The sequence below is a fragment of the Anas platyrhynchos genome, chromosome 3 (assembly GCF_047663525.1).
Source record: "Anas platyrhynchos isolate ZD024472 breed Pekin duck chromosome 3, IASCAAS_PekinDuck_T2T, whole genome shotgun sequence".
NCBI classification, from domain to species: domain Eukaryota; kingdom Metazoa; phylum Chordata; class Aves; order Anseriformes; family Anatidae; genus Anas; species Anas platyrhynchos.
The window spans coordinates 97,839,393-97,866,343 of NC_092589.1; the positions used below are offsets into that span (position 1 = coordinate 97,839,393).

Below are 26,951 nucleotides of genomic sequence, written 5' to 3' on the forward strand. Positions count from 1 at the left end.
TCAAATGCATTTATGTTGCATGGTATATGTTTGTTATGCTTATCTCCATTGTTTTATTGAAAACACTAATGATAAAGAGGGACGGCTTTGTGAGGCCATACACTGAAGAACTATTTAGTAAGGATTGTTCTTTTGAAACTAATCATTAGCATTTTGAAAAATATCAAACCTGTTTTTTTGTTGTTGTTGCTCTTGTTGTTGTTTAAGGTATAGGAGCTAGTCTTCCAGTGTTTCCGATTTTTAGTAATGCAAGCAATTTTATGACCTCCACAATTCTTTCAAGAGTTACTAAATCCTCTTGCACAATCTGCAAATATCCAAATCAAACTCCAGTTAGTGAGGAAACTGTGCCATGTGAAAACACAAAGACCAGTTGATTGAATTACTTTCTTTTAGATTGATCTGTCAGTAAATACATCACCAAAAGGAATTAAATCTGTTTTATATGAAAAGCACTGTGCACATACATCACCATTCAGCATTCTTCCTTGTCATCTAAAACAGTTGGTTGGTAATAGGTAAGGCACTTTATCATTTCCCTTAGCACCCGGGAAATGGTCCAGTATAAGTTAAATCTCAGTGAATTATTAACACCCGTTTAGGATTTGTGAACTTGATAATGATATTTTGTGAGTGTTCATTACCACTGCAATTTAATATTACTACAGAAATTGACTTAAGAGAGTAGTAGCCTGATATCAGCTTTGGGATGTAATTTACAATTGTGAAAGATAACAAATCCACACTTTACTGGTGTGTCAGCAGTGTTTTGTAAAATGTACTTAAAGTAGATAATTAAACTCCATAAGACATCTTGTAGCATTGTAATCTTTCAAAAGCTTTAATCTAATGAACCACAGAAATTATATTCTACCATAGAATAGTCTTGATCTTACTTAAAATTGAAATATAGTTGTTTCCAGGAAGAAATATCCATAATAAACAGATTCAAGTAATGAGCTAGGCAAACTGCTAAACTTGCATAATGTTTAATTGACCTATAGATAATTTATTCAGAAAAGAGCCAGTCAGACTGAAAAAATAATGCTAATCAGACAGCCATGCAGTGCTGAGGAAGTAAATGTTCAGTGAAGATAGTTCTTGTGATATGATAGCACATTGATGCAGGCCTTTTAACCGCAGTGCCAGGCAACTGGAGTTTAGTTGGACAATATTGTGTAATAATACCTTACTTAAATTTAGGATATTGTCAATGTCTTTAGCAGAAACTTTACCATGAAGAGAAATTAGTACAAAAATGGAAAGTAAACTACTTCAGCACTTCATTCTGATGCTCTGAAAATTTAACTAAGGAGAAAGAATAAATCTTTCCTCTGCTTTTAGATGACACTTAGGACACACCAAACACCTGTAAAATCCCATTAGTCAAAAGCAGTATTTAGGGATATGTTTACTCTAAGTTGGCTGCTTCATCTCGCAATGTACTGACAAACATACTGAATAAATGATTTAAAATCATGGTTAATTCCTGCTCTAGATGTTTGCACATTTTTTCCTAAATAACTTCAGAGATTAGGAGATGTAAGCTTCTCTGAATAACTAGATCTGTTTATAAATTCCTTTCAACTAAAACATTCACGAAGCTTTTGCTGTCAAACTGTCCTGACTTTCAGTAGATTTCCAGTTTTGACCTGGACATTAATACTGTAATTATTAAAGTTGGAGCAATAGTTTGCTTTATAAATTGTACGTTGTTCTTGATAACCTAATTTTGTTTAGGCAGTTAAAACTGCAGATGATTTCTTGTGTATTTGTGGTACTTCTCTTTACAGTCTTTCTCACTGTCAAGATACACAAAGCTATTTCTTGCATAATTTTTTCTACTAAAATAATGTTAACACAGACTTTAAAAAAAAAAAAAAAGATATTTATTTTTTCAAGCTTGGAAGTCTTTGTTGTTATCTCATTTTAGTAGGGTTGGGGTTGTATCTATCTGTCTAAAGCGTTAAAAATTGTGGCCTCCCTCAACCAGGAGGTGATTCTCCCTCCCTGCTCTCCAGAGCCCCTGCCTGGAGTGCTGAGCTCAGCTCTGGGGCCCCCAGCAAAAGAAGGACACGGACGTGTTAGAATAAGCCCTGAGGAGGGCCATGAGAATGGTAAAGAGGCTGGAGCACCTCTACCATGAAGAAAGGTTGAGGGAGTTGGGTTTGTTCAGCCTGGAGAAGAGAAGGCTCCAGGGAGACCTTATACAGGCCTTCCGGTACATAAAGGGGGCCTACAGGAAAGCAGGAGAGGGACTCTTTGTCAGGGGGTGTAGTGAGTACCTTTAAAGGGGGAATGCCTTTATACTCAAAGAGGCAAGATTTGGATTAGGGATGGATTAGGAAGATTTGGATAGGGAGGAAATTTTTTACTGTAGATGTGGTGAGTCACTGGAACATGTTTCCCAGAGAAGCTGTGGATGCCCCATCCCTGGAAGTGTTTAAGCCCAGGTTGGATGGGGCTTTGGTCTAGTGGGAGACATCCTTTCCCATGGCAGGGGGTTTGGGACCTTTAACGTCCCTTCCAACCCAAGACATTCTATGATTTTCCATGGTACAAAAAAGGCAACATCAAGTAGAACTAGGAAAATGTATTTGTACTCAGTAGTCATTGTTATGTAAAAGGATTGAAAGCTTTTATTTTGGTATGCTAGATTTCAGTGATTTTATTTTCTTGTCATCATAGAAAATTTTGAAACATCTCACACTAAATTCTGATGAAGTATGACAAATTTATTTCTGACATCCATGGTGAATGGATGTGGCCATTCAGATTTCCTTCAAGGTAAGTAAAGCTAGAAGATTTTTAATGAGCAATCTTCAAATTCTTGTTCATTTTTCATCAATGAAACATCGTTTGTTTCTGATACATGAATCACAATTCTTTGCTATTTTCCCTCTATTTGGAGGCCTTTTGTGGTTCTGACATTGTTAAAAAGATTTTCTGTTAGTAGAAAATAGCCATATTTTGTAGTGTTTTCAGCACAGAACTCCAGTAATTTAGTGTTATATTCTGCAGCTTCCTATACTTTTAGAATTACTCTTTAATTTCATCATTGTAATTGTCTATTTGTACATGTCTATGTAAATGACATTCACAGGTGTTAAAGCCTATGTTAAAGCAATTAGCTGCTAATTGGCTCTCAACAAAAAATAATCTTTTTTGGTTTCCGAAGTCATAATTAATGTCGCCAATTTTCAGCAGTTATTATGTTGTGTTCCTGAATATTTTATGAGTGTTTATTTTGTTATAAATTGTTTTTTGTCATATGCTGGCTATCAGTGTTCTTATACCCAAAGGATTCTGAATTCTTATTTGTTGTTTTCTTGATTCACTTGTGTAGCTTTTCACATTGTGTCTGCTATTGTAAGGTTCTGGAAACCTAAATCTGTGAGGTTTTATATTATTTTCTAATGGATTTTAATCTGTTCCTTACCTTCCAATCTATTCTTCCCACTTACAGTTAAAACTTCTCCTGGCATAGTTCCCAAGGTCAATCAGAAATCCTAGTTATGGTCCCAGCCACATCAAGATGCATTCCTCCATGCAGGGCAAATAGAGCTGCAAAGAAAGAACTACATGGTTTTCATCCTTGCCTTTCCTGTCCTGCTGCATTTTTTTCTAATGTTTTCAGGGACCTGAGTGGTGTTTTTTATGTTTGATCGTTTGGTTGGTTGGTGGTGGTTTTGTCTACAATTTTTAAAAGTCACATTAAACATGTTAGAACTCTTCTTTATTTACCATTTCTCCTCAACTAATCATTTCTATTTGTAATAGATACAGAGAGTATTATGACGTGAGAAAAAGGCCTCGGGTTGTGCTCAGGAAGGTTTAAGCCAGTATCAGGAAGAATTTCGTAACAGAAGGAGTGGTTAGACATTGGAGAAGAGAAGACACTAGGAAAGTGGTGGAGTCACCCTCCCTGGAAGTATACAAGTAGACTTGTAGTATGTAGTGGTAGACTTGATGATTTCAGGTGTCTTTTTCAACCTAAAAAATTCTGTAATTCTATATACCACTTCCAATTTGAAAGCAATTTCTGCTGTAGTAGCAATATCATCTTTAATCCACAAAAGACAGAAATTGCAATTTTGTTGTGAAGTCTTTATCATGGGACAGGCAGATTTCTCTGGGCCTAAGCTGAACCACAGCCTCATGTGCTGCAGAACTTTGAACTTAGTGATATGGTTTAGTGGAGGACTTGTTGGTGTTAGGTCAGAGGTTGGACTCGATGATCTTGAGATCTTTTCCAACCTAGACAATTCCGTGATTCTGTAACAGTGTGTGTTAAAAGTGACTTCGGTCTATGAAGGCTGGGGGAAGAGGTGGCAGAAGACATTTTTTCTTTGTAAGCAGTTAAGCAGTTAGGAGCTGTTCTTTCTTCTTTCCATGCTGGTGGGTGGTAGAGCTTTTAACAAGTGAAGGAAAAATTTCCCAAGGAAGGAATAAATGAAAAATAACTCAGAAAGTTCAGGGTAATATTACACCCAATATGTAAAGTAATTACTTTAACAAGCTAATTAACTTTAATGGACTGTCCCACTATTCCCTTGTCTCCTTTACTGACCTGTTTATTGAAGTTTTCTGAAAAGTAACTGCTCTATTTGCAGAGCCGCAAACAATTCGAGGCTACTGCTGTTGGTTAATTTGGAATCTGAACCTGGTTTTATCTGAACCTAGTAATTATAATGAAATGTTAGTGTGTCAGGAAGCAGAGAAGGATACAGAAATTCTCCTAATACATAAATTCAACTAATTTTTCCTGCTGCAAAGAAGGAAGTAAGTATGTGAATCTAAAGATATGAAAACAGGAGATTTTTCTTTTTGTGAAGAGGAGGAACAGACAATGAGGGGCAATAGAATATTTAGGTTAACTTTTCAGTAATGATAAAGGAAACAATGGCAGCAGTGTGTGCAATATAGTACGTTTGCACACTGCTGAAACTTTTAAGAGTCTATAGGTGTAAACTTAATCAAAGTTTATTGAAATTTCAGAGGAGTCAGGAACTGAATGACTGCTTTGGAAAAATTTGTCTTATAATAGGACACAGTAGCAATTGCGCAACCCTCCATCTATATGTAATTAAATCTTTTCTTAAGAGTACATATCTAACTTTTTTACAACATATATTTTTTATAATTGTTTGTTGTTGCTGTTGTTATTTTTTTGTGGGGGGTTAATCTTTGTTTTGTTTTTTCTTAGAATTAGTAAGTTGTATTTGTTATATTAAGGAAGTAACTTGGCTGGGTGTAGCATTTGCGGTGTAGGCAATAATCTTCATAAAGCAGTATGGGCAGCTTCAAAATATATGAAAATTTGATGGAACAATAAATTACTCGTCATGTCAGCAATTAAAAATAACAGAGTTGCTATCTAGCTAAGCTATTCATCTTACTAGCTTAAGTGTTTTGCCTCTTAGCAGTGGAAAAATACCTATGTCACAACGTTTATTGTTGCTAATACTTTCTAGCCAGAAAATATCTGGATGTTAAAAGATAAGAAAAATGTTTCTACTTTCACAAGGAACCCTGAAATATCCACCCAAAAAAGCTTGGGACCATGTCTGATTCTGGCAAAATTGCTCATCGAATTCCATGCTCACTTAGCACAGACCATGGCTGGTTGAATAAACAAAGAAACAAACAAAAACAACAACAGGAATGTATTCACATAAATAAAATAAAATAAAATGCATGCTTACTGCTGAAAACAACATGGAAGCAATTCATGTCCTGGTGGTATTGGTGTTGCAGTTGACACTGAGACAATTACTGATAGTTGTAATGGTAATTGTAGCATTTGGAAATAAGGAAATTGAGTAAATTCTGTGTCCAAAATTCAAATAAAATATCCTGGCTTTCAGAATATGCATTATTATAAACAGGTATGTGTTTGCACTCTGATATCAACTTAGCGGGAAAGTTTCTCTCTCCCGACCCCACTTAAGAGAAACATCATTGAAAATATATTTATTCTGCCAATACATATAGACTATTTCAAATTAATACTACTTTAATCATATCTGGAATCAGAAATGCCTATAATATCTCTTTGGAAATCATCTATACCCTTTCTTTTTTTTTTTTTTATATATTTTTTTAATTATTTGGAAATACAACAGACATAAAACTTACTAGGGGGTGTATCTAAAATAAGAGAATTCATCTGCTGCCAGATATTCTATGATGCTATTTACTGTATACATTTACAATAGGCTATGCATAGCTTTTTCTTTTTCTTTTTTTTTTTTTTTTTTGAGAGAGAGAGCTTCTTGATTTTGGTATTAAGATGTGTCATTTTAGCATGACCTATTGCTTATTTATTCTTCCGTGACATTTGAGAGAGATTTGTCCCACTGAACCAACAAATATTACTCTTGCTTAACAAGACATTAAACAGTAAATCCAGAGTCTGTGCAAAAGGTGTTGGTGTTTTCTTTGTACAGTAATTCTATTTTACTTATAAAACAGAATTTATAAAGTAATTCTATTTTAAAGTAAAATATGTCAGCTTCATACAGTAGAAAAAAATAATAAATCAGCATGGGGAAGGTTATTATTATGATTTTTTCTTATTTCAGTTTTCCAGTGTTAGGCTGATATTTTCTCCAAATAAGATGCAGTTAATATCTTATATCTAACTGTCATTGGTACTCTTTGTTGCATTATACTGCTGATTCAACCTGGAAATCATATTTCATGATGTTATAATTTCAAGGAAATTAGACCTTTTTTTGTGAACCTGAGCTAGCTAAATGTCAGTTCCAGATTTGGTTGCATAGTTCTTTTCATTATAAAGTTACCATTTTTTGGTAATTACTAAACAGTGTGTGTGGGAGAACATTAAGCTTTTCTGTTTGCTTCTAACTAATATCTTTAATTTATGTATACAGACAAAAAAGAAAATAAAAGAAAACAGGCATGTATTGCTAGAAAATTGCATTTTTCCCTCACAACCTCTATTTTTCAGGGAAAACTTTGTGGTTCCAATGGAAATAAAGTTACTTTTTGGAACTTAAAATAGCCTAGTTAGAGACTTCTTCTTAATTATATAACTGTAAGAACAAAATAATATGGTCAATGTAATGAAAATGTGTGAAAAATAAAGTCAACTTGACAAGCTTGACAAGACGTACTAAGAATTTAAACATTTGCCTTAGGTCTACATCAAGACTAATTTTAGAATTGGCAGGAAAAAAATTACACTTGAACATTAATCAAAGTATCAACTAAACCCAGCAAGGTTAATTTTACCACTTCAGAATATCAATGAAATGCATACCATCACTGAAATGAGTAAATACGGTGTTGTTTGTCTAACTCAGTGCTTAACATGAGTAGGAAAAAATAGTGATGGAGCTACACAACTCTTCCATCCCAAGGGAAAACTTACTTTTTAGAGATATGAAGAGCACAGTTTGGACATGTGTTTATGGCTATGTGTTGGGTTCACTTGCTTGTCTGTTTTTGAATGTTACCACATGAAGATACCGAGTAAGAAGACTTTTTACTTGTTTAAATATTATCATTGCATGGCTACCATCATGCTAATCTTTTATCCAAGTTGTATATTTGCTGATCACACTAAAATTTTGAAATGTAATTGCCCAAATTCTGGAACACTTGAAGATACTAAATGATATCCTTAAGGGTCCCTTCCAACTCAGGATATTCTATGATTCTATGATTCTATGTAATTTTCAAAGATGTTAAGGGTCAGCATCTCAGCAAACACATCACATTTTACTTTGAACAGAAAAAAATAAAATAAAAAAAATATATATACATATATATATACATATTTGGTATTATGGCTAAATATTCTATTTTCATTTTTCTCAAACAGAAAAATTTTATAGTCCTTTTTATGAGGAAACTTGCAGTACCAGATAGAGATAATGCATGTGGTTGTCCTGTAGACTTCAATGGGATTTCAGTATTGATCAAGGATTTTCAGAATTGAATCCTAAATTGCTAATTATCAGTCCATAAAAACTCAACTGAGTTGTGTGTGTTTTTGTTGTTGTTGTTTTTTCCAAATGCCCTTTTCAGTCAGTCTGGGCTGTTTCTTAACATTCACAAGTTAAACAAAAAGATGCACCTGGAACTATACTGTTATTTGCAGTAGCACTATCATTTTTTGTTTTAATGAGTTCTCTCTATTTCCTTAACTATTATAATAATGGTCTAATAGTAATTTAGTATTCCTATTAGGAGGGAGTTACAGACGTGAGTCATTTTTAATGCAGAATAATTTTATATTATTAGTATATTTTATACTATTGTATTTTTGCCATAGAAACTTTCATGAACTGAATAGTTCATTTAATGATTACAGTTAAAAACTACTGATGGACCATCAGTAGGTCTTTTTAAATATTTGTGGATTTTATGTCTGTCACATTTTAGCAATGACTTCCACATGTTCTACATGAGAACACTTTCAGAGGTGATATATATGATTGTAAAGAAGTGAAAAATCAGATTTAAAAATAGCTTGACCTTGGCAATATGAGCATTCCTTGTATCATCAAACTACTTCAGACTTTCTTATCATTGCAGACAAGATTGAATTTTACACGCATAAAAATTCAGACAAAATTAAAATTGTAACCGCTTTGGATGTATTTATTTTTAATACCCAAAAGAAGAATGATAACATTTCTGTCCAGAGAAGGGCGACGAAGCTGGTGAGGGGCCTGGAGAACAAGTCCTACGAGGAGCGGCTGAAGGAGCTGGGCTTGTTCAGCCTGGAGAAGAGGAGGCTCAGGGGCGACCTTATCACTCTCTACAGATACCTTAAAGGAGGCTGTAGTGAGGTGGGGGTTGGCCTGTTCTCCCACGTGCCTGGTGACAGGAGACGAGGGGGAATGGCCTAAAGTTGTGCCAGGGGAGTTTTAGGTTTGATGTTAGGAAGAACTTCTTTACTGAAAGGGTTGTTAGGCACTGGAACAGGCTACCCAGGGAGGTGGTGGAGTCACCATCCCTGGAAGTCTTCAAAAGACGTTTAGATGTAGAGCTTAGGGACATGGTTTAGTGGTGACTGTTAGTGTTAGGTCAGAGGTTGGACTCGATGATCTTGAGGTCTCTTCCAACCTAGAAATTCTGTGATTCTGTGATTCTGTAACATGGTATGTAACATTAAAGTATCATGTATAATGTCTTACACACTTCAGTGAACCTGGGGAATCAAAATTGGGGAACCAATAATTGATTTAACTTGAGATTAATATATTTTCCTACAAGTAATGCAAAACTCTCAATCAGTTCTGAATTCGTTGGTTGTCCGTTACACTTACTTTTCTCCGAAAGGTTTTGTCTAAGTCCTCCTCAGATGATAATCCTTAGAGCAACTTGACATGAAAGGTGGCTTCTCTACAAGGCACTTTTAAATGCAGGAGCGGTAGAAGAGACTTAGTTAATATGAACCAATTTCATTTAACAGTGTTATATCAGTGGTATTGCATTCAGTACAAATTGGATTCATACTGTGGAATATATGTATCAGCCTTGATTAAAACTGAGACACTGCTTTCTGGAAAGAATGAACCACATTAGTTATGATCTGGGTTGCTGAATGAAATAGGTATGGGATTGGAATATACACATGCAGGGATATAGACATATATGGAGAATACAAATAGTCTCAGTACTCAGAAGACCTTGAAGGATGGGGTAGTGTGTAAAGCAAAAAATAAGTGATGATGTAATGAAAAAAAAGATTGTTTCTTACATTATTGAGTCATGTTTCAAGTGATACTAATCGTGTTCTGTGTTGTAGACCAATCCCATTGAGGATAATGCTTGTTCACAGCTGTCAGTGAGGCTTTTGCATGATGTCTGGTTAGTCAAAGGATTATGTTACTCTTGGAGAAGAGGTATAATGACATTTTTATGTACAATAAATCTAGTTTTCATGTAGAAAAGTGGATGTGCATGCACATATTTGTGGCACAAACGTGGCTGACCTGATTTAAGCTAGAGATGTCAGAAGATTGCTGAGCACAGCTGGGTTTTGTAGCATTATAATGTCTGTGAGCGCAAGGCAAGCTGCTGCCGCCTTTTAGACTGGAAAGGGTTTCTTCTTATGCTGTCAAAATGACTGAAGATGGTAGAATTTTATAAATACGTACACTTAATGTGTATGTAATCTTCCCCAGAGTAAGTGAAGACTAGGTTGTTCTGGAAATTATTCCAGATTGAAGTTCTTACAATGTAGCAGCTGATGGTCTGACCAGTTAATCAGTTATCTCAGTTTCAAAATACATTGAAATTGAATAATATTTATAAAATTTCCTTATCCTGGTTATTTTATCCTCTGTTTTGATTATTATTGTTTACTTTCATGTACTCTTGGTGAATTCCGTAAATCTGAGACATTTAAATCTTTTTTTTTTTTTTAAATAGATATATTTCATGAAGTGGTATTATGAAACAGAAATGTAGTTTCATGAAATTTTACAGAGCAAATGTACATTATTTCAGAAAATAAGTTAAATTACATACAGTTGTATCGTTGGAAAACTTAAAATACTATCTATTATTCCCATTCTGGCCAGTCTACAGACAGTAGTCAATGAGTTATGTTCTTTTATCAGATATTGTTTAACTCTACTGTAAGATAACAATATTTCATTGATTTATGATCTGAGAGAGCCATAATAAAGAATTGTAAAGAACATAGAGAACCAATAATGAGATTTTTCTTCTTTTGTGTTTTACTGTTGAAGAGAGTATGTCAGATAAATCGATCCTAAACTCATTCTCCATAGAGAAGGCAGAAAGGCACAATCTAGAAGAGCTCTAAAACTTATTCTTAAATTTCTCATTTAGAGATTGTTGTTAAATGTCCACATCCAAGAAAAAGCAGCAACAAAGAAAAATGTTATTAAAGTAATTAAATGAAATAAGTTATACTGAATTTTAAAACATTTTTCAATTCATAGTATTAGTATATTCATTTTAGATTGCTTTGATAATCTTACGGCTGCATCTACAAATGAAAAGACATTGTAGGACTGCATAACTGCAAACTTAATATACCTGCCAATACCTTTTTCATTGCAACTACCTATGTTAAGAATGTCCTGTTATCTGTCATGAGTTTACATCCTTTTGAGAATTAGAGAATAGACCTTTTCCAGAAAAAAAAATAATAATAATAATAATAGATCCCTAAAGCACTTAAAAATTTAAATCCCATTTGCACTAGTTATATATTTAAAATACGTTTTTCATAACAATGTGTCTGCACATTTGCATTTTTCTTAGCTGATGTGACTAAGAAGGAACAATTCTGGGAGATTAGTATCTGTATGAAAAATGACAATGAAATTGGCAAATAATAAATATTTCATAAGATTAATGGTTACTGAACGTTGCTTTAGACATCTGCATTTTGCAATCTATCATGTCAGATTATAATCCTTTATTAGGAACTGATAGTAAATGAAAATAAATTTTAAAAAATAAAAAAGATAATTTCTCAACTTATTTTTTAAATGAGTAATTTCTAAATGTTATTGATGAAATTCAAATTTCTCATTTATGGACTTCATTATAATGATTTTTTTAAGGGATTAATATGAACAAAAAAAAAAATGTATATATACAGTTTTCAGAATGTTAACAAAAATGCCCATATGAATAATGGCAATAAAAACACTGTAGCTGCAATGCTCCTAAGGAGAATACTATGTGCTATGAGAACTAAATTTTATCATTGCAGCTGTTAATAATTACAATCAACAAGATAATTTTTTAAGGCTAAATTTTTATCAACAAAGTGCTCAATTGCTGTATATCAGGTGCAACAAAAAAGCCCACAATTTAGTTTTATTTGTTCAATTGTGAGCTTGTTTTAAATTTTCATTTCCCTTCAGAACAGCTGCCATATTAACTTTAAGACCCTACACATATCTTCCCTGAATCTGGACATAAGAATTCCTTGCAAAGGTATGGTAGAGTGGCTTACAATATTTAGGGCCTTAGTTGAATATCAGTGCATTGAACAATAAAATCTAATTGATTTCTGTGTCCTAGAACTTAATGTTCCACTTTAGCTGGACAATGAAAGCCATATATCAGCAAAAACCTAGACGTGTAAGGAATTATTGTTCCTTTATTCACCAGCTTGAGTGCAGTAGTAATATTCCAGAGGAGGCATATTGTATCCAGAGTGCCATGGAATATTGATATTCAAATATCAGAACAGTAATGAAGAAAAATATTTGCTAATACTGTTGAATCAATAAGCTGAGGTGTTCTTAATAAAGCTGCTTTCCAAACGCCACTTACAAAAATAAAAAAAAAAATAAAAATTACAAATCTTGCAAAAAAGACTGGAGATTTTGGGCACAAAATAATTGGAATAACTGGAGAGAAACTGAGGCAGCTTTCTTCAGAGAATAAAATTCTGAATTTTGGCATGTCACATGATATAAATTATAATAACATTTATATGCCTTGGATGAGGTTAACTTTTAATATTTAACTGTCGATATTGATATTCTAGCTCTCATTTCTAAGGTGAGACTAATGTGGAACTAGTGTGGAAGTCTAAAATAATTCATTCAATGTTTGCTCCCAAAATACCTGTTCCTCTCCCTTGACTGTACAGGGAGCTTAGCCCAGGTTCAGAATACTGAACAGTTGAAATTAGATAAGATGAAGCCCATGTTTTTCTTCTTATTTCACCAGGGCTTCTAAGTATGTATGTAAACTTCTGCCCAGGTGACATGATTTTTTTTTTTCTTGGAAGGCATTGATCTGAGTCAACTCTGGGACAAAGTATCAAATTTTTGCTTAACATTTCCTATTTAAGGAACCTGAATAAGGCTTTGTCACTTAAAACTTTATTTAACGGAAAATATAATACAAAACAATCTTATATTAAATCATAATAATTTAGTTTTAAATAGGTCAGTCATTAGCATTTTTAATTTAACTTAGTAAGTGCCCTGAGAAGGGAAAGAAAGGAATGAATAACATTTTACCAGACTTTGAAAATGCTCCATAATAATGCATTTTGAAAAATCCATGAAGTTATCACAAAGTTATCACTTCTCACTTTTCTCTTATTAATCATTCCACACGAAACATATCTGAATTGTTGTCCAGGCAATGCTTCAAGTTATAATGCAATCAAGTTAGTTATGATATTAATGAATGTAACGACTTCACATGGACTCAATGTAACAAATAGCATATATTAAACCATAGATTGCTGTTTGGCTGAACACAAAATGGGGTAAATACGTAAAATAGACAGAAGGATAAGTGTAAATGAGTTGACAAAATAAACTCCCAAATCCACAGATTTATTTTTTTTTAATTCTTTCCCACATTTTCAATTTTAGGGAAGTAAAGTGTTAACAATTTTCTAAGATAAGAATAGAATAGCATTTGGTTATAGTCAAAAAATGTCAAAAACCCTTTAAATAGTCAAGTTTCATTTTTTTTGTTCAGACAAAACCATTAATTAGTTTCTTTTCTTATCAAACCAAAACCAAAATTGTTCTTCCTCTCATTTAAGTGTAAAATACTGTAGCTATACCTGAATTTGAGTTAAATATGATTTCATAAATACTTTTAGCTGAATTTTTAGCTGAAGAAAATAAATATTTTAGTGACAAAACCATTAGTACTCACTGTAATAAAACCCAGCACTATCTCGTGAAAGTGGAATAGAGACTTCAAAGAACATTCTGCTTCTGTATGTGGCACACAGCTCGTAAGGAAAACACAACTCCTTCAAGATTATATGAAAATGGAATGCATTATGTGTATTAACAGTATATTAGTGTCTGAGAGGAAATTACAGAATAATAATAAAAATGAAAGCATCAAGTGAAATAATAAAACATGAAGTTGTTTATTTACTCCTTACAGTGCTCAACAGTAAGAAAGTCTCTGCTATTTGTGATTCTATTCCAGCCAAACTACCTTCAGGTTTACAAGGAGAGTAGCTGACACAGTTTAATTATTTCTCATTATTTCTTGTGAGATGGAGTGTTTATCAGCTGAGGAGTAGTATCACACTAGTATAACTGTAAAACTCCAAACCTGGCCAAGTAGGTTTTTATGGTGCTGCAATAAGCAGCATGCACAGGAGTTCTCTGAAATATCTGCCTTGTTCTGTGGAGCACTGTGCAAAAATCTTGTATTTAGAAATGAAAGGGCTGAGGTTCCCTGTACAATTTTCATTCGGAAGCTTCAGATAAATGCATTGCTATACAAATTTATTTGAAAAAAAAAAACTTTTTTTTTTTTTTTCCTCCCGTGAGTTGGCTCTTTAACAGGTCACTCAGTGAATGAACAGCGATTTTATGTTTCCTTTAATCTGCACTCCATGTGGACTCAAATACTTGAATGCTGTGTTTAATACACAGCATTCAAACCTGTCACTTGTCAAAGTGACAACCAATTTTAACCCCTCTGAAGTTAGAAGCTAAGGGACTAGCTGACATCAGTAATTGAGATGAAAACATTTTCAGCACATGCTTAAATAACATATTTTTCATATACATATGAAAAAACTTGATTTATGTAATTCAGATTAGATATTACTTTTTCTATAGCGTTATAGTCTTTAAGTGTTTGACCACCCTCACACCATAGAAATTTTTCCTAATTTTTTGTTGAATTTATTGTTATTTCTGAATTTGTCTACTGCCATGAAGAGATTTTGAACACTTTACAGGAAAAAATAAAAATAAAAATGTCATGCATAGTTTATAAGCTTGTTTCCCAAAATATCCTTATAATTAAATTAGCCACTAAGTCATATTTCACTCTCTCATTGTCTTCAGTTAAAAGACAAGCAGCATTTCCAGTAAATGTATTCCTGTCTAGTACACTATCACAGAAATCACACAGCTAAATTAAAACTTTATTTAATAGGTTACTTCAAATACTGTCTCAGTTTCATGTTCATATTGCCATTATCTTACTTAGGATAATACGACGATTTGTAACTATTTAGCTGTAAATTATAGGGTTCACATAGATCTGAAAATATGTGTATATTGTGTGCCTGGAAAATAACTGTTTATTATAAATTGGCAGATGTACTTTGAATTCACTTTTAGAAGGATGTGCTTTTACTTTTTTATTTATGTACAATTTAGTTCATACAAGAATTTAATATTACAGCCAAGAGTTCCATGTACTTTAAAATCCGGAGTTCTGGATATGCCAGATAGAATGCTATTACACGTGTATTTCATTTAAAACAGAGCAAAACAAAACAACAACAAAAAAACGCAAGCAAAAACAAACAACAACGAAAAACAGCCAGTAAACTAAGACGTGAAAATGAACTATCAGCATTTTGGGAACTCTGAGGTACCCAAAAGTACTCTGAGGTACTTGAACCAGTTTTTATTAACAAATGGTGTGGTGCAATGGTAGACTACAATATGACAAAATCTGGTGCAAGGGCCTGTTGCCTGTATTAGACAATTTTTTGGTATGCACTCTTTCTTCTTTACTGATAGCTAATGCAATGTAGTTGCCCTACATTTAGTTATGTTTATTTATTACTATTATTATTATTCTTATTTTTTTTTTAATTAAGCATGGGTAGACATGAATACACACAAAACAGTTAGGCAGGATATTTATGTAGCAATAAATTACCATCCAAGCTTAACATTATCTTGTGCCCATAACTCTTATTGATCCTTTCTTAACTACTTATATTTGGTTTACTGTGAGGTATCTGACACAGCAGGAATTCAGATGATCATGTTTTGTCATAATTTGGTTATTGTTTGCTGAATTAGTTGATAGTTTGCATACACAAACAAGCACAAACACACACTAAAAATATTACATTTCTATTTTAATTCACATCAAAGTAGTTTGGAGATACAAAATGGCTAGCTATAATGAAACAAACAAACTCCCATGTTTATAGATATTAAGCTAGTAAAAATTGAGATTAGATGACAGTGAATCACTTGACAAATATATATTGTAAACAATACAACAATATATTTTGGCTTTTTTTTTTTTATGTCTTCAAGGAATTCTAAACATGAGTTTTTGCAACCATGACAAATCTTTTTTTTTTTTTTTTTTTTTTTTCAGGCTGACTGGTATGAATCTACCTTCTCCTGTTATCAGCAGTAAGAACTGGTTACGGCTCCATTTTACATCTGACAGCAACCACCGAAGAAAGGGTTTTAATGCTCAGTTCCAAGGTAGGAAATGTAAAAAAAAATGCATCAGAAAAAAAGTCCTTTACTTTTAAGCATGGCTAACGTGGCAGTGGTAGAAATTTGTGTTTATATATCAGGGATAGAGCTGACTCATTACTACAGCTCTTAAATGGGGTTGCTGTTACCATTGTGTGATCAGGTACTTCTAGGGATTTATTTTTGAAAAAAGTATCTGTGCTTCACATTGCTGTTTGCTTTAAGTATGTGTTTGCTTGCTCACTTTTTATATAATAAATTGCTTTGCATTCAGTCTGGTCCTTGCTTTAAAAACATGCCTGGAATGCAACTTGCAGAAAGTCAGTTCCACACAAAGGCATGCCTCTACCTAAATGTTGTCTTCCTTCATTACTCAAAGTGAAACTCTTATCCAGAAGCTACATTCATCATTTGGAAATTTAGCTCCGTCCTAGAAAAGCACAAATCATATTTCAGGCTTCTGCATAAAATTAAATGCACAATTTTAAAGGAAGACAAGACGATGTCAATGTTGTTGTCAGATTCTGCTTATGTTCACCTAGATATTCATTACAATGCAATTTTTTGAATGAAATCTTTATTGATTTTTGTACTTCATAAATTGTCATTGAAGATTAGAAACACTGTAGTTAGACTGAAAACAGAAGAGCTCTATAAGTCAGAAATATAATCAGATTCTTAATTTATCTGTACTTTTAAATTCTGTGCTTCCATAAGCTGTTTTAAACATTTTGCCCCCACACACCATTATGAGGTACATCCAGAAAGGCGGGACCTGTATCACATTTTAGAAAATGACAAATGCACTGCAACAACCATGTGTTTCTGGTGACTGTATAACAAATGCATGTAATACAGATAAAAACATTTAACATACATAGTTCTTTTTTCTCTAAAAAGAATGTCACAATTCTAGGGATTTTTTTTTTTTAAATTTCGTTGTTTTCTCGACCAAACACAAGTATGTATTCTGTGTATTCTGTGATTGTTTGCACTTATAACTTATTTTTACAAAGTATTAAGGACGTACGTGTTATGCCACTATTGGTGACTATGAATTTAAATGTACTGCTTATGTTACTCTCTGTCTTAAACCTAATAAATGGAAAGTGCGAAACCAATGTGGCTCATCCTTCTGGAAATCTAAGAATCGGCAGAATAACAAAGGAAAGCTTGGGATAGAGTAACCAATTCTGAAAACTACTTTTTTGTTATTTTTCAATATACCTTATTTTTTTCTAAATACTCACTAGAAAAATAAAGCTGTTGGTAAACACCTAGGGAGATTTTTTTTTTCCCCACATGTATATCTGTACATTAGATATTTTACTTGGGTGTAACGGTAAACTTGACTGAACCACCACATAACTGTTATTTACATTAGTATTGTAAGGCTTCTTTAGTAATTTTTGTATTTTGAAAAATGGTTTTGTAATGCTGAATTTAATGACTTTTGTGGTATAAAAAGCATGTAAAAACAAATTATAAACTTAATGGACTTCAGTTACACACTGGTGAAAGCCAGAAATGTACTGGTTTAACTTAGTTTTAGGTGGCTGAAAGACTGATTGAAGTAGATTAAGTTGCCATTTTTTTTTTTTTTGTTCTATTTCAGACTGTCTTTACAAGTGAGAGATTTAATCTTGGGACTTTTGCTTCGTCTTTCTTCCAAAGAGTATCAATCCTCAAAATAATTGAAAATGAAATAATAACTATAGTTAGTTACTCTTTTGAGACTCTAAATTCAGCTCTAGCTTAAAACAAGTCATTGCACTCCTACAGAGCTAAAATTGCTTTATTCATTGGAGTTCATCAGATCTACCTTAACGAAATACATCCCAAATAATACTGGAAAATAATAAGATACAGCTAACCCCATTGTTATTTTATTTTCAGAAGGAATCTGGATATGGTCCAGGATAGCCTGCTCTGGGAGGTCCTGCATGAGCAGGGGGTTGGACCAGGTGACCTCCAGAGGTCCCTTCCAACCGCAATCATTCTGTGATTCTGTGACTCTTATATCTAGTCATAAGATTGCATGAGTTACCAAAAACAAATGAACAAACGAACAAAACCCACAGAAGAACCCCTGAAAGTTTAAGTGAATACTGTTGAACAGGGGGCTGCTGACTCCAGCAGATCTGCAGAGGTGAGGCTGCTGCAGCTTCATTCCCCAAGATCCAGCCAGAAACTGGAATAATACTTTGCAGTACCCCTAGCAAGCACAAGCACACAGAGCTCACATAAGCACCCACAACATACATCTGGACACATACGTTAACACAGATAGACATTCTCAGAACTCATATGACCACAGACAGCATCAATGGCCTCATTCTGTTTCTCCTCTCTGGTATAGAGATGCGTTAGAAGGAAATAAATGCATGTACAGTGTGCACCCCTGCAATAACTGGGCTTAGACACCCAGCCTGCCCAGTAGCTACCCCTGGATTCCGGTCTCCTCAGTTGTTGACACCTGGGCATATGAAACCCACGAGGCTGCAGCCTCACTCCAGGTGCTGGTACTCAGACCTACCTGTGAGCGCGCACACACAAACACACACAAGCCCAGGTCCCATAGTCTTACCAGAACTTCTGGTCCCTCCAGTGGCCACCTGCAGGTGACTCACCCTCTGAGACACACACCCCCTGAGGGCTCCCAGTGTCACCTGGTCACTGGCTTGTCTAGCTGGGTCTTCAGGACCTACACACTCACTTGCACACCTACCCTTGCTGCCGGTGCAATGTATTCAATATACATATTAGAATGCATTAACTGAATATAGTTGAAAATGCTTGGCAAGCTGAATGTATAAATAAAACTACATAGTATAAAAGGTGTGGGTCTAACTAGTGGGTCTTCAAACTTTGCGTTGAACCATATTTATGGTCTTATCTTCCATCAGGTCAGAGTAGTTTTTAAAATTAACAGGTATATGGGCAAGGTGTTGTTTTGTTTTGTTTGCTTTATTTTGTTTTTCTTGTGGTACTTTGTTTTGAATTTCAATCTTTTGATGTCGATCATTAAAAAAGTTATGCCTCAATTTCCTAGTAAAACTGTTTGTTTGATTGTCTGTTTGGTTTGTTTTGTTTTTTGATACTAGTATCTAGCCAAAAGGAGTCCGAAAATGCCCTGTGAAAGCTGACAACCACCAGAACAAATTTTCAGAACAAATGCACCAGAACAATGCAACAACATGCTTTCCCATGTCAGCTTCATATCAGTAACCTTTGTCTCATGGATTTAACACTCCCAGCAGATATAATTGGACTCAGTTCTTGTTCTACCTTGTTCTGTGATGTTACATATACTCAGTCGTTTGGTGTTCATCCCTCTCCCCTCATTCACGCTGATATACAAAGATTCTTTCTACATATTCAGTGGGAGTTGCAGAATACGTGATTTGGCTTATGCTTGTGCTTCAAAAATGCATAAATTCCCCAGAGATCAAGTAAAGTAAAGTCTCACTATGGAAACCTAGCATGTCCTAGCAACAAAGCTTACCAACACAGATAGAATGAATTAACAGGTGTGATAATGAAACCCCTTCTTTTGTACATTTACAGTATGTATGCTATACTTTAGATTTCACATATTTCCAAGACAACAGAAGAAGGGTTTTTAATATTTTTAGCTTTCATTTGAAGAGAAAAAATATTTTATTTTTTTTCTACATTAATTAAAACTACTCTGTTTAAGTCACCTACTTATTTCAAATTTCATAGAAAGAATAAAATAAGAAAATTTCCAAAGTAAAAGCTGATTAATGAGTGTGTTCCACTTTTACAGCAAAAATCTCTGTTGTAGAGTGTGTCAAATTAAGTATGCTATTTTTGGCAAGTTATCAGAGAGGTCCAAGGAGGTATTAGGCAGTTTGATCATTATGTACCAGAAGTCATCTGTCTTCTGTATTTGACTACTTTGAATAATTCAGGATTTAACAAACAGATAATCCTGAATTCAAACAAAGACTATAATAGAGGCTGCTGAAATAAATCTGTACTAATGGAAAACCATGAGTGAAATAATGTAAAATAAACTGCTAGGTAAAGTAGTGAGCTTTTGTAATTCAGTGAGTGTGTGTAGGAGTTTCTATCTTCCTTCCTCCACATTCTCTAAAACCTTAAAAAATGGTGTTTGAAGTACATTAGAAAACTTTGTGGTGCTCCTTCAACTGATGCATGCATGGTACTTTTAATCTGTTGTTTCAATAAAAATCGTCACTTTGAGTAAATTTAGAAAAGAAAATTAGTAAAAACAGTTAATAAAATCAAAAAGTAGGATAAACCTGGTATTTCCAAATTTTAAAGTGATAAGTATGTCATTTCCCATTAAGTAGTACTGAGGCAATAACTTGTGTTTTGGTGAGTTTTATCATCAGGAAAGGAATCCAATCTTGATATGAGAACATAAACAAATATCCACCAATCCACCATCTCTCTTGACCATTCTTTTATTTGGTTAACTCTACCAGTGTTAAAAATGTACATCTAACTTCTCAGTTGTACTGGTCTGGTTTGATCTTTCTCCATCCAGCTGTGATGTTATGTTTTTCTCCAATAAAGTAGAAAGCCTTTAGTAAGCCTTATATTTCCCCTCTTTGAAGTACAACGTCACTTCTCAATCTCTCAGATAAACTAAGGAGGTTGAGCTCTTTAAATCTCCCATTGGAAGCAATTTTCACAAGTGTCTGTATTTATTTCATATTGAAGTAAATGGTGGTGGTATTTGAAACTTCCAGTGAACACTTAAGTGATTTCAGATATCCTTCGATATCTGTTTAATGTTAGATCTATAACTAAAGCTGTGTTCAGTGTTTAGTGTTTTATTATTATTATTATTATTATTATTATTATTATTATTATTATTATGTTTTTATTTTCTTCCTACTGCTATTTTTTTCCCCTAAAAACAAGTTTTAAGTACCATAGAAATTAATCAGGTAAATCATGTTAAACTATACCACATATGCCTTGAGGGCATAAAAAATTTTACTTAACTACCTCAGTATGTCTGTCATGACTGCTCTAGGTAGACTATGCTTGTTCATTACCTTTCTTCCCTTGTTTTTCATTCTTCTACAATGTGGATTTTTTCCCTACTTTGATACTGTAATAAGTTTTCTTCAAATCTTATCACTGCAGTATTGGAAAGTTATTTATTTTGAAAGTCCTTTAGTTTGATTTTTTTTGGATTTGAATAAGAGTATATTAAGCTGTTTTCACAGAACTTTGGTTTAGTATAATTGATTTACATTTCAAGGACACTTATTCAGCTGTGGTAAGATCTGTATGAAGCTACAATGAGATAAATTCTCAGCAAGTGGTCATTTATAAAGTAGGAAGGAATAAATCTTTCTTCTATTAAAAATAAAATTCTTTTGGCCTAAGTTTCATTTGTGCTTATTGATTATCAATAACTCTCTTTTTGGAAATTAACTTAAAACATCCTGTTTCAAGACAGATTTTCAGTCTGCCTCGAAACTTTGTCCCTTAATGTATCTCAGTTTGGAACCTGATAGAAAATACCCAACACCATTAATCACTGGCCTGTATTTGCTCATTTCTAAATTTATGTTGTTTGATTGAAAAGGAGAACTTTAATCCAATGAAAACTGTAATAATGAAATCAATATTTGACATTTTATCCTCCCACATACCACATATATATTTAGCTTTGCTGAAAATAGCCATGATTTTTCTACATGTGCTTTTATCCCTGTACTAAAGTTATAAGATATCCCTTATTAGCCTAATAGTATTAAATATAATGTGATAGGGAAAGGGAAGAAGAAAACATTCAGACTGCTTCCTTGTTAATGTGGCATGTATAACCTCTAAGAACTAAGTGCTTAAAATAACTGTTCCTGTAATGTCTCTTTAAAATTTTTAATCAGTCATTTCATGTATTTATTGAGTTCAGCACATTCTTAAGTTAAAACAGTCTCTTCCTTCCATTTTTAGAGCCTTACAGCTCTTTTTTTTTTTTTTCAGTGTTTGAAATTAGAAATAATTTTTATCTTTAGATTCTTTGTTATTACTTTATGCCATTTCATAAAGGCATTATACGTTCATACGAGAAATTGGCTGTATTATCTGGTTTTATATATAAAAAAGTCTGTTTCTCAAAATCTAAAGCAAAGCCCGGAAGTTGACTTAGAGTGACAAAAAGAAAATGCATCCATCTGAAAACACTATGGTTATCAATAGTACAGACCACAGAACAACTGGACCCCACGATAAAGTTCTGTTCTCAAGATTCTCCGTACAAAGCATAGCTATAATTCTCAGAGCCAACAGGGTGAGACATTTGATGATGAAGAAGGTTGGATACAGATTTTTCTTAACATTTTGTATTAAAATGTCTTACTACTAAGTTACTGTATAGAAGAGTATTATTATGAATCCATGATTTTAGGACATTTTCAGGCGAAACAAGAAAAATCTCATTACAGATGGAAGCTTGCAGTTAGTTCCAAGTTGGTTCCTACAGGTAATTCTTCTTTTTTGACTGACTAGTTTCTGTGTTGCTAATTAGGCTCAGTCTTAGTTGCTTCATAATATCAGCACTAAGCAGATGCTGATCTGGTAACAGCTGTTCATTCTTCTGTTCTTGTTTGGTATGGTGTTGTCCTCACTCGACCTATTAAAAATAATGCATTTGTGGTTGAAAAAGATGTACATCATTTTGGTACATTTGTATATATGTCACTGTTTTTTTCCCAAATTAGTTGCAAAATAATGTATGAAACTTAAATTTCATGTTCAAATACTTTATCTTCCAAAGCACACAACATTTCCCTAAATATGGTAGCCTCTCTTTGTCAAGAATCATGTTGTGCTTACTCAGTGTGAAGACTTCCAAAGTCCTGGATCAAAGACATCACTGTCCCAAAGCTATCCAACTCCTAAGGCAGTTGTTTTCCATGCTTTTTCTGCCATAATGAAACTGATGCATCTTAAATGAACTTCATATTTTCCAGTGCAAAAATATGCATTTGGAAAATGTTGAAGAAGCTAGGTCTCACTAATCTCTAAGATCAGCTAGTAGCATTACAGAGAGAACAGTAGAATGTAGACCTAACAATGTAAAATAAGAGCAAATGTATGACCAATATAGATAAGCAAATTAAAGTACAGATTTCATGGTAGCATGCATAACCTACATGCCAGTACAAAATCAATTAGGCCCATTGTTTTCTATTTAATACAGACTGAAAACACGTACACAATCAGTTTCTGCATCAGAAGAGATTATAGACATAAAATAGTAGGGTGTCATTATAACCACACTTGCAACTTCTTCATTACCTACAAGGCGAGAGAAGTCTACTTAAGTTCATCTGGGTGGTGGATAACACTGAAATGATCAGTATAAGAGTTGTAGGTTAGAGATGTTTTCAGACTACAGATATAATTTCTCTACAAAACATAAAAAATTGGTTAAATAGTGGCTTAAGAATAGGATTTTCTGATAATCATGATAATTATCATGATTATCAGAAAATCATGATAATGATTTTCATCATTATCATTATCATTATCATTTTGATAATCATGAGTTCTTGATGAATTACTCGAGAAGAACCATACATGAACTTTTTGACACTATTGTTGAAAGACTGTGGAGTGGCATTCAAGCAAGGAACTGAGTAGATCTCATTCTGTGATGTCTTTTAGAGACTATCTATGCATGCAATTCAGTTTGTTCAGTGATAATATATATTCATTGTGCAAACTGTATTGATACTATTTTCCAGAACTGTGTAGGACACCCACAGACACTGAAGACTTGCTGCCTGCTGAACTTTATTGTGATATGTCTTATATTGATAGCACAGCAAAGCTAAGGCAGTCTGTCAAGGCAAGTGGCCAGCTACGTGACATACAGAAGGTTAATGGAAAACAAATGGCTGTACTTCTTTTTAAATTTGCAGATCCTGTGTCACCTTATACACATAGAATGAGAAAGATTTGTGTAAAAATCTACCGTGACACCAATTTATCTTGGGTCTGTATCATTTGTTCACTAGTACTGCATGCAGAGATTTCCAGCAAAGGGAGCAGGTGGAAGGTCTGATAATGACAGACAGTACTTTGCCGGATTGATGGAACTAGGAAGCCAACTGATCATGAACAGCTAGCTTTTACAGGTAGCTGTAGAGCAGAAACATCTATGCCTGCTGTGAAGCCCTCTGGATTTATAATACTGATTAGTAGGGATGATTTTGAAAGCTGTTAGTGAGAGAAACAGCGGGATGGCATATTAGACAGAATACTCTTCAAACAGGGAGTACAGAAACAGAAGAGGTTTGGGTTATTCCAGTGAGTCAGTTTAAACTAGAGATCCTATGAAAAAAATGTAATGCCCATGAGAAAGTCAAGTGGATAGCTGAGAAGCAAAGCTTGCAAGGATTCTTCCAGGTTATTGAGTCTGGGGTCTTTTTTATCAAATAATTTCTTATAGAATTATCTTCATAATTCTCTTACTTTAAATTCTCTTACTTTATGGATATAAGTACTTATGCAAGAAAATGTTTTCAAGGTGATTTCTGAAGAGTATTCCATGTTCTTAGAGAGAGTAGGTGGACATGTAATGGATACATTAAAACACCAAATTCAGTTTTCCTAATATAAAATATGATAAATATAAGAAATGTATTGGCTCAACAAAAAAATAAATAAGTAAATAAACGAGTCTAGTGCAGTGATAAGTGTGCAGTTTAATTTTAGTTATATGTTATTTGAGTGGTGATATCAGTCTTAAATCTAAAGACATAATCAGTCTTAAATCTAAAATCACACGAAGAAGATCAAGTACATCGCTTCCTTTGGCCAGCAATTAAATGCTCCCCATTGATGTATCGATTGAAGTGAGATTTTCCAAGAAGAAATTTTTATCTGAGAAGGGAAGAAGTTTTAGGATTTTTAAAGCTGAGCCTTCAGCTGGTAAAACGATAAGGAAGAACACATGCTGTAAGAAAAAAACATTTCAAAGCTTGCGTTGCCACAAACAAATCGACCAAGTCTTGCTTTGCAGAATCCAAAATGTTGTTATAGCTTCTCATAACAAACCTCAGCATGATTTTCCCCTAGCTTGAACAGTTGTGTGATACTAAAGTAAGGAGAAAATCTTGGCAAAAATACATTTAAAAAAATAAAAAAAATAATAAAAAATAAACAAACAGCAACAGCAACAACAACAACAACAAAAAACACCAAACCATAGACTTCAAAAAAGAAAGCTAAAAGCCAAACAAACATAAACTGAATGGAAAGACTGTGAATATCTGCTTTTTTCTTATTCTTATAACTGTTGAACCTTCAAAAAGGATTCATAGTGTGACAGGCTATAGTGAAGCGGAAAAAAACAATACCAAAAAAATAACCCTAGATACAGTCAATGATAAATTTATTCATCACATACAAATTTGAGTGATAAAGAAATGTTTGATCTACAAGCAAACTCCAGAGAGAATACTGAATCTGGCAAAGGTGTGAATTGTAGATAATTTCCTCCAGGGCCAAAAAAATGGTAGCACTCCTGCAATTGCATCTTTGGAGAAGAATCCAGAAAAGAATGGAGGACAAGGTGAACATATTACTTGATAGGACTCTGCAGTCAAAATCTGAATTAAGAGAACACTTTGTTTCAAAACAAAGTGTATTCAAATTCATGAAAATAAGGGTAATGAAACAAAAGAAAAGGAACTTCATGAACTCAGCAATGCACTGAGATAAATTTGATAATTACCTCAGGAATAATCCTATGAATGTTATTGTATTAGTATTACTCACTGAACTTGGCAAAATACGTAAATCTAAGTGTAAATCTGTAAAGAAAAAATATATCTATTTTCCACTCACTCTCAATGTACAAAATACTGAAAATATTAAATCTTTCCTCAACTGTAGCAAGAAGAAGGCTGGCATTCTTGGAAAAAAAAAAAAAAAAAACAAAACAAAAAAAAAACAAAAAAAAAAAGGCAAAGCACTTAAATATTTCCTTGGACAGTCTCAATTTCTGTTTATGCATCTGAGATTTTTTTTGCTTAAAAAGAACCTCTCCCTTTCCTGATCACAGAGAACTATTCAAATACATTCCATACCATGTCAGTGGGCTCGACATTGGTCAGGAAAGGTCCTGCCTGTAATCACCAGGTACAGGGAAACATGCTGTTCTACTTCACCTTCAAAGATTTGTACTTGGGAAAAATCTGCAGTGAAAGGCAGCCAAGAGCTGAACTCAGCAGAGCAGCAGCAGAAGCAGCTTGAGGAAGTACCAGCAGATGATGTCAGAATAATTTAGGTTTGAGTGAGAGCCAACTTTTGAGGCCTTGCAGGTCATTTCATGCAGGAAGAAAAACTGGCAATAAAATCAAGTATTTGGGTAATTGGAAAAATGGTGAACAAGGACTGTTACAAAGAATGTGCTAAGAACATGTTAGATTTCTTGTTACAGAATTGTACCCTAAAGTACCCTACAAAGATATCCTTGAGCTATAACTATATTCGATTTAAATGAGAGTAAATTATGAGGATAAGTCAAGCATAATGCTATGTTAACTGAACTGTGTGCTTCTAGTATCTTATCTTTGTGTGGTATGACTTACGCACTGCACACTACCTGTTTTCACACATGAAGTTAAATATAGCTGTAATCAATCAATTCCATGCAGTAGAAATCCTAGTAACGCCCTCCAAGGTCTTAGCCTCTGATTGTTGGTGGTGGTGGTGATGTTTTTTTTG

The 26,951-nt window shown here is 33.7% G+C and overlaps 1 protein-coding gene across 2 annotated transcripts in view; it reads left to right on the forward strand.

Moving 5' to 3' along the window:
- CSMD1 (CUB and Sushi multiple domains 1) overlaps positions 1 to 26,951 on the forward strand; it is a 1,163,917-nt gene that overhangs the window by 702,602 nt on the left and 434,364 nt on the right. For both annotated transcript variants that reach the window (XM_038176472.2, XM_038176473.2), the window contains exon 6: positions 16,096 to 16,208. In XM_038176472.2, the coding sequence (XP_038032400.1) occupies positions 16,096 to 16,208 (113 nt within the window). The remainder of the gene's footprint in view (positions 1 to 16,095; positions 16,209 to 26,951) is intronic.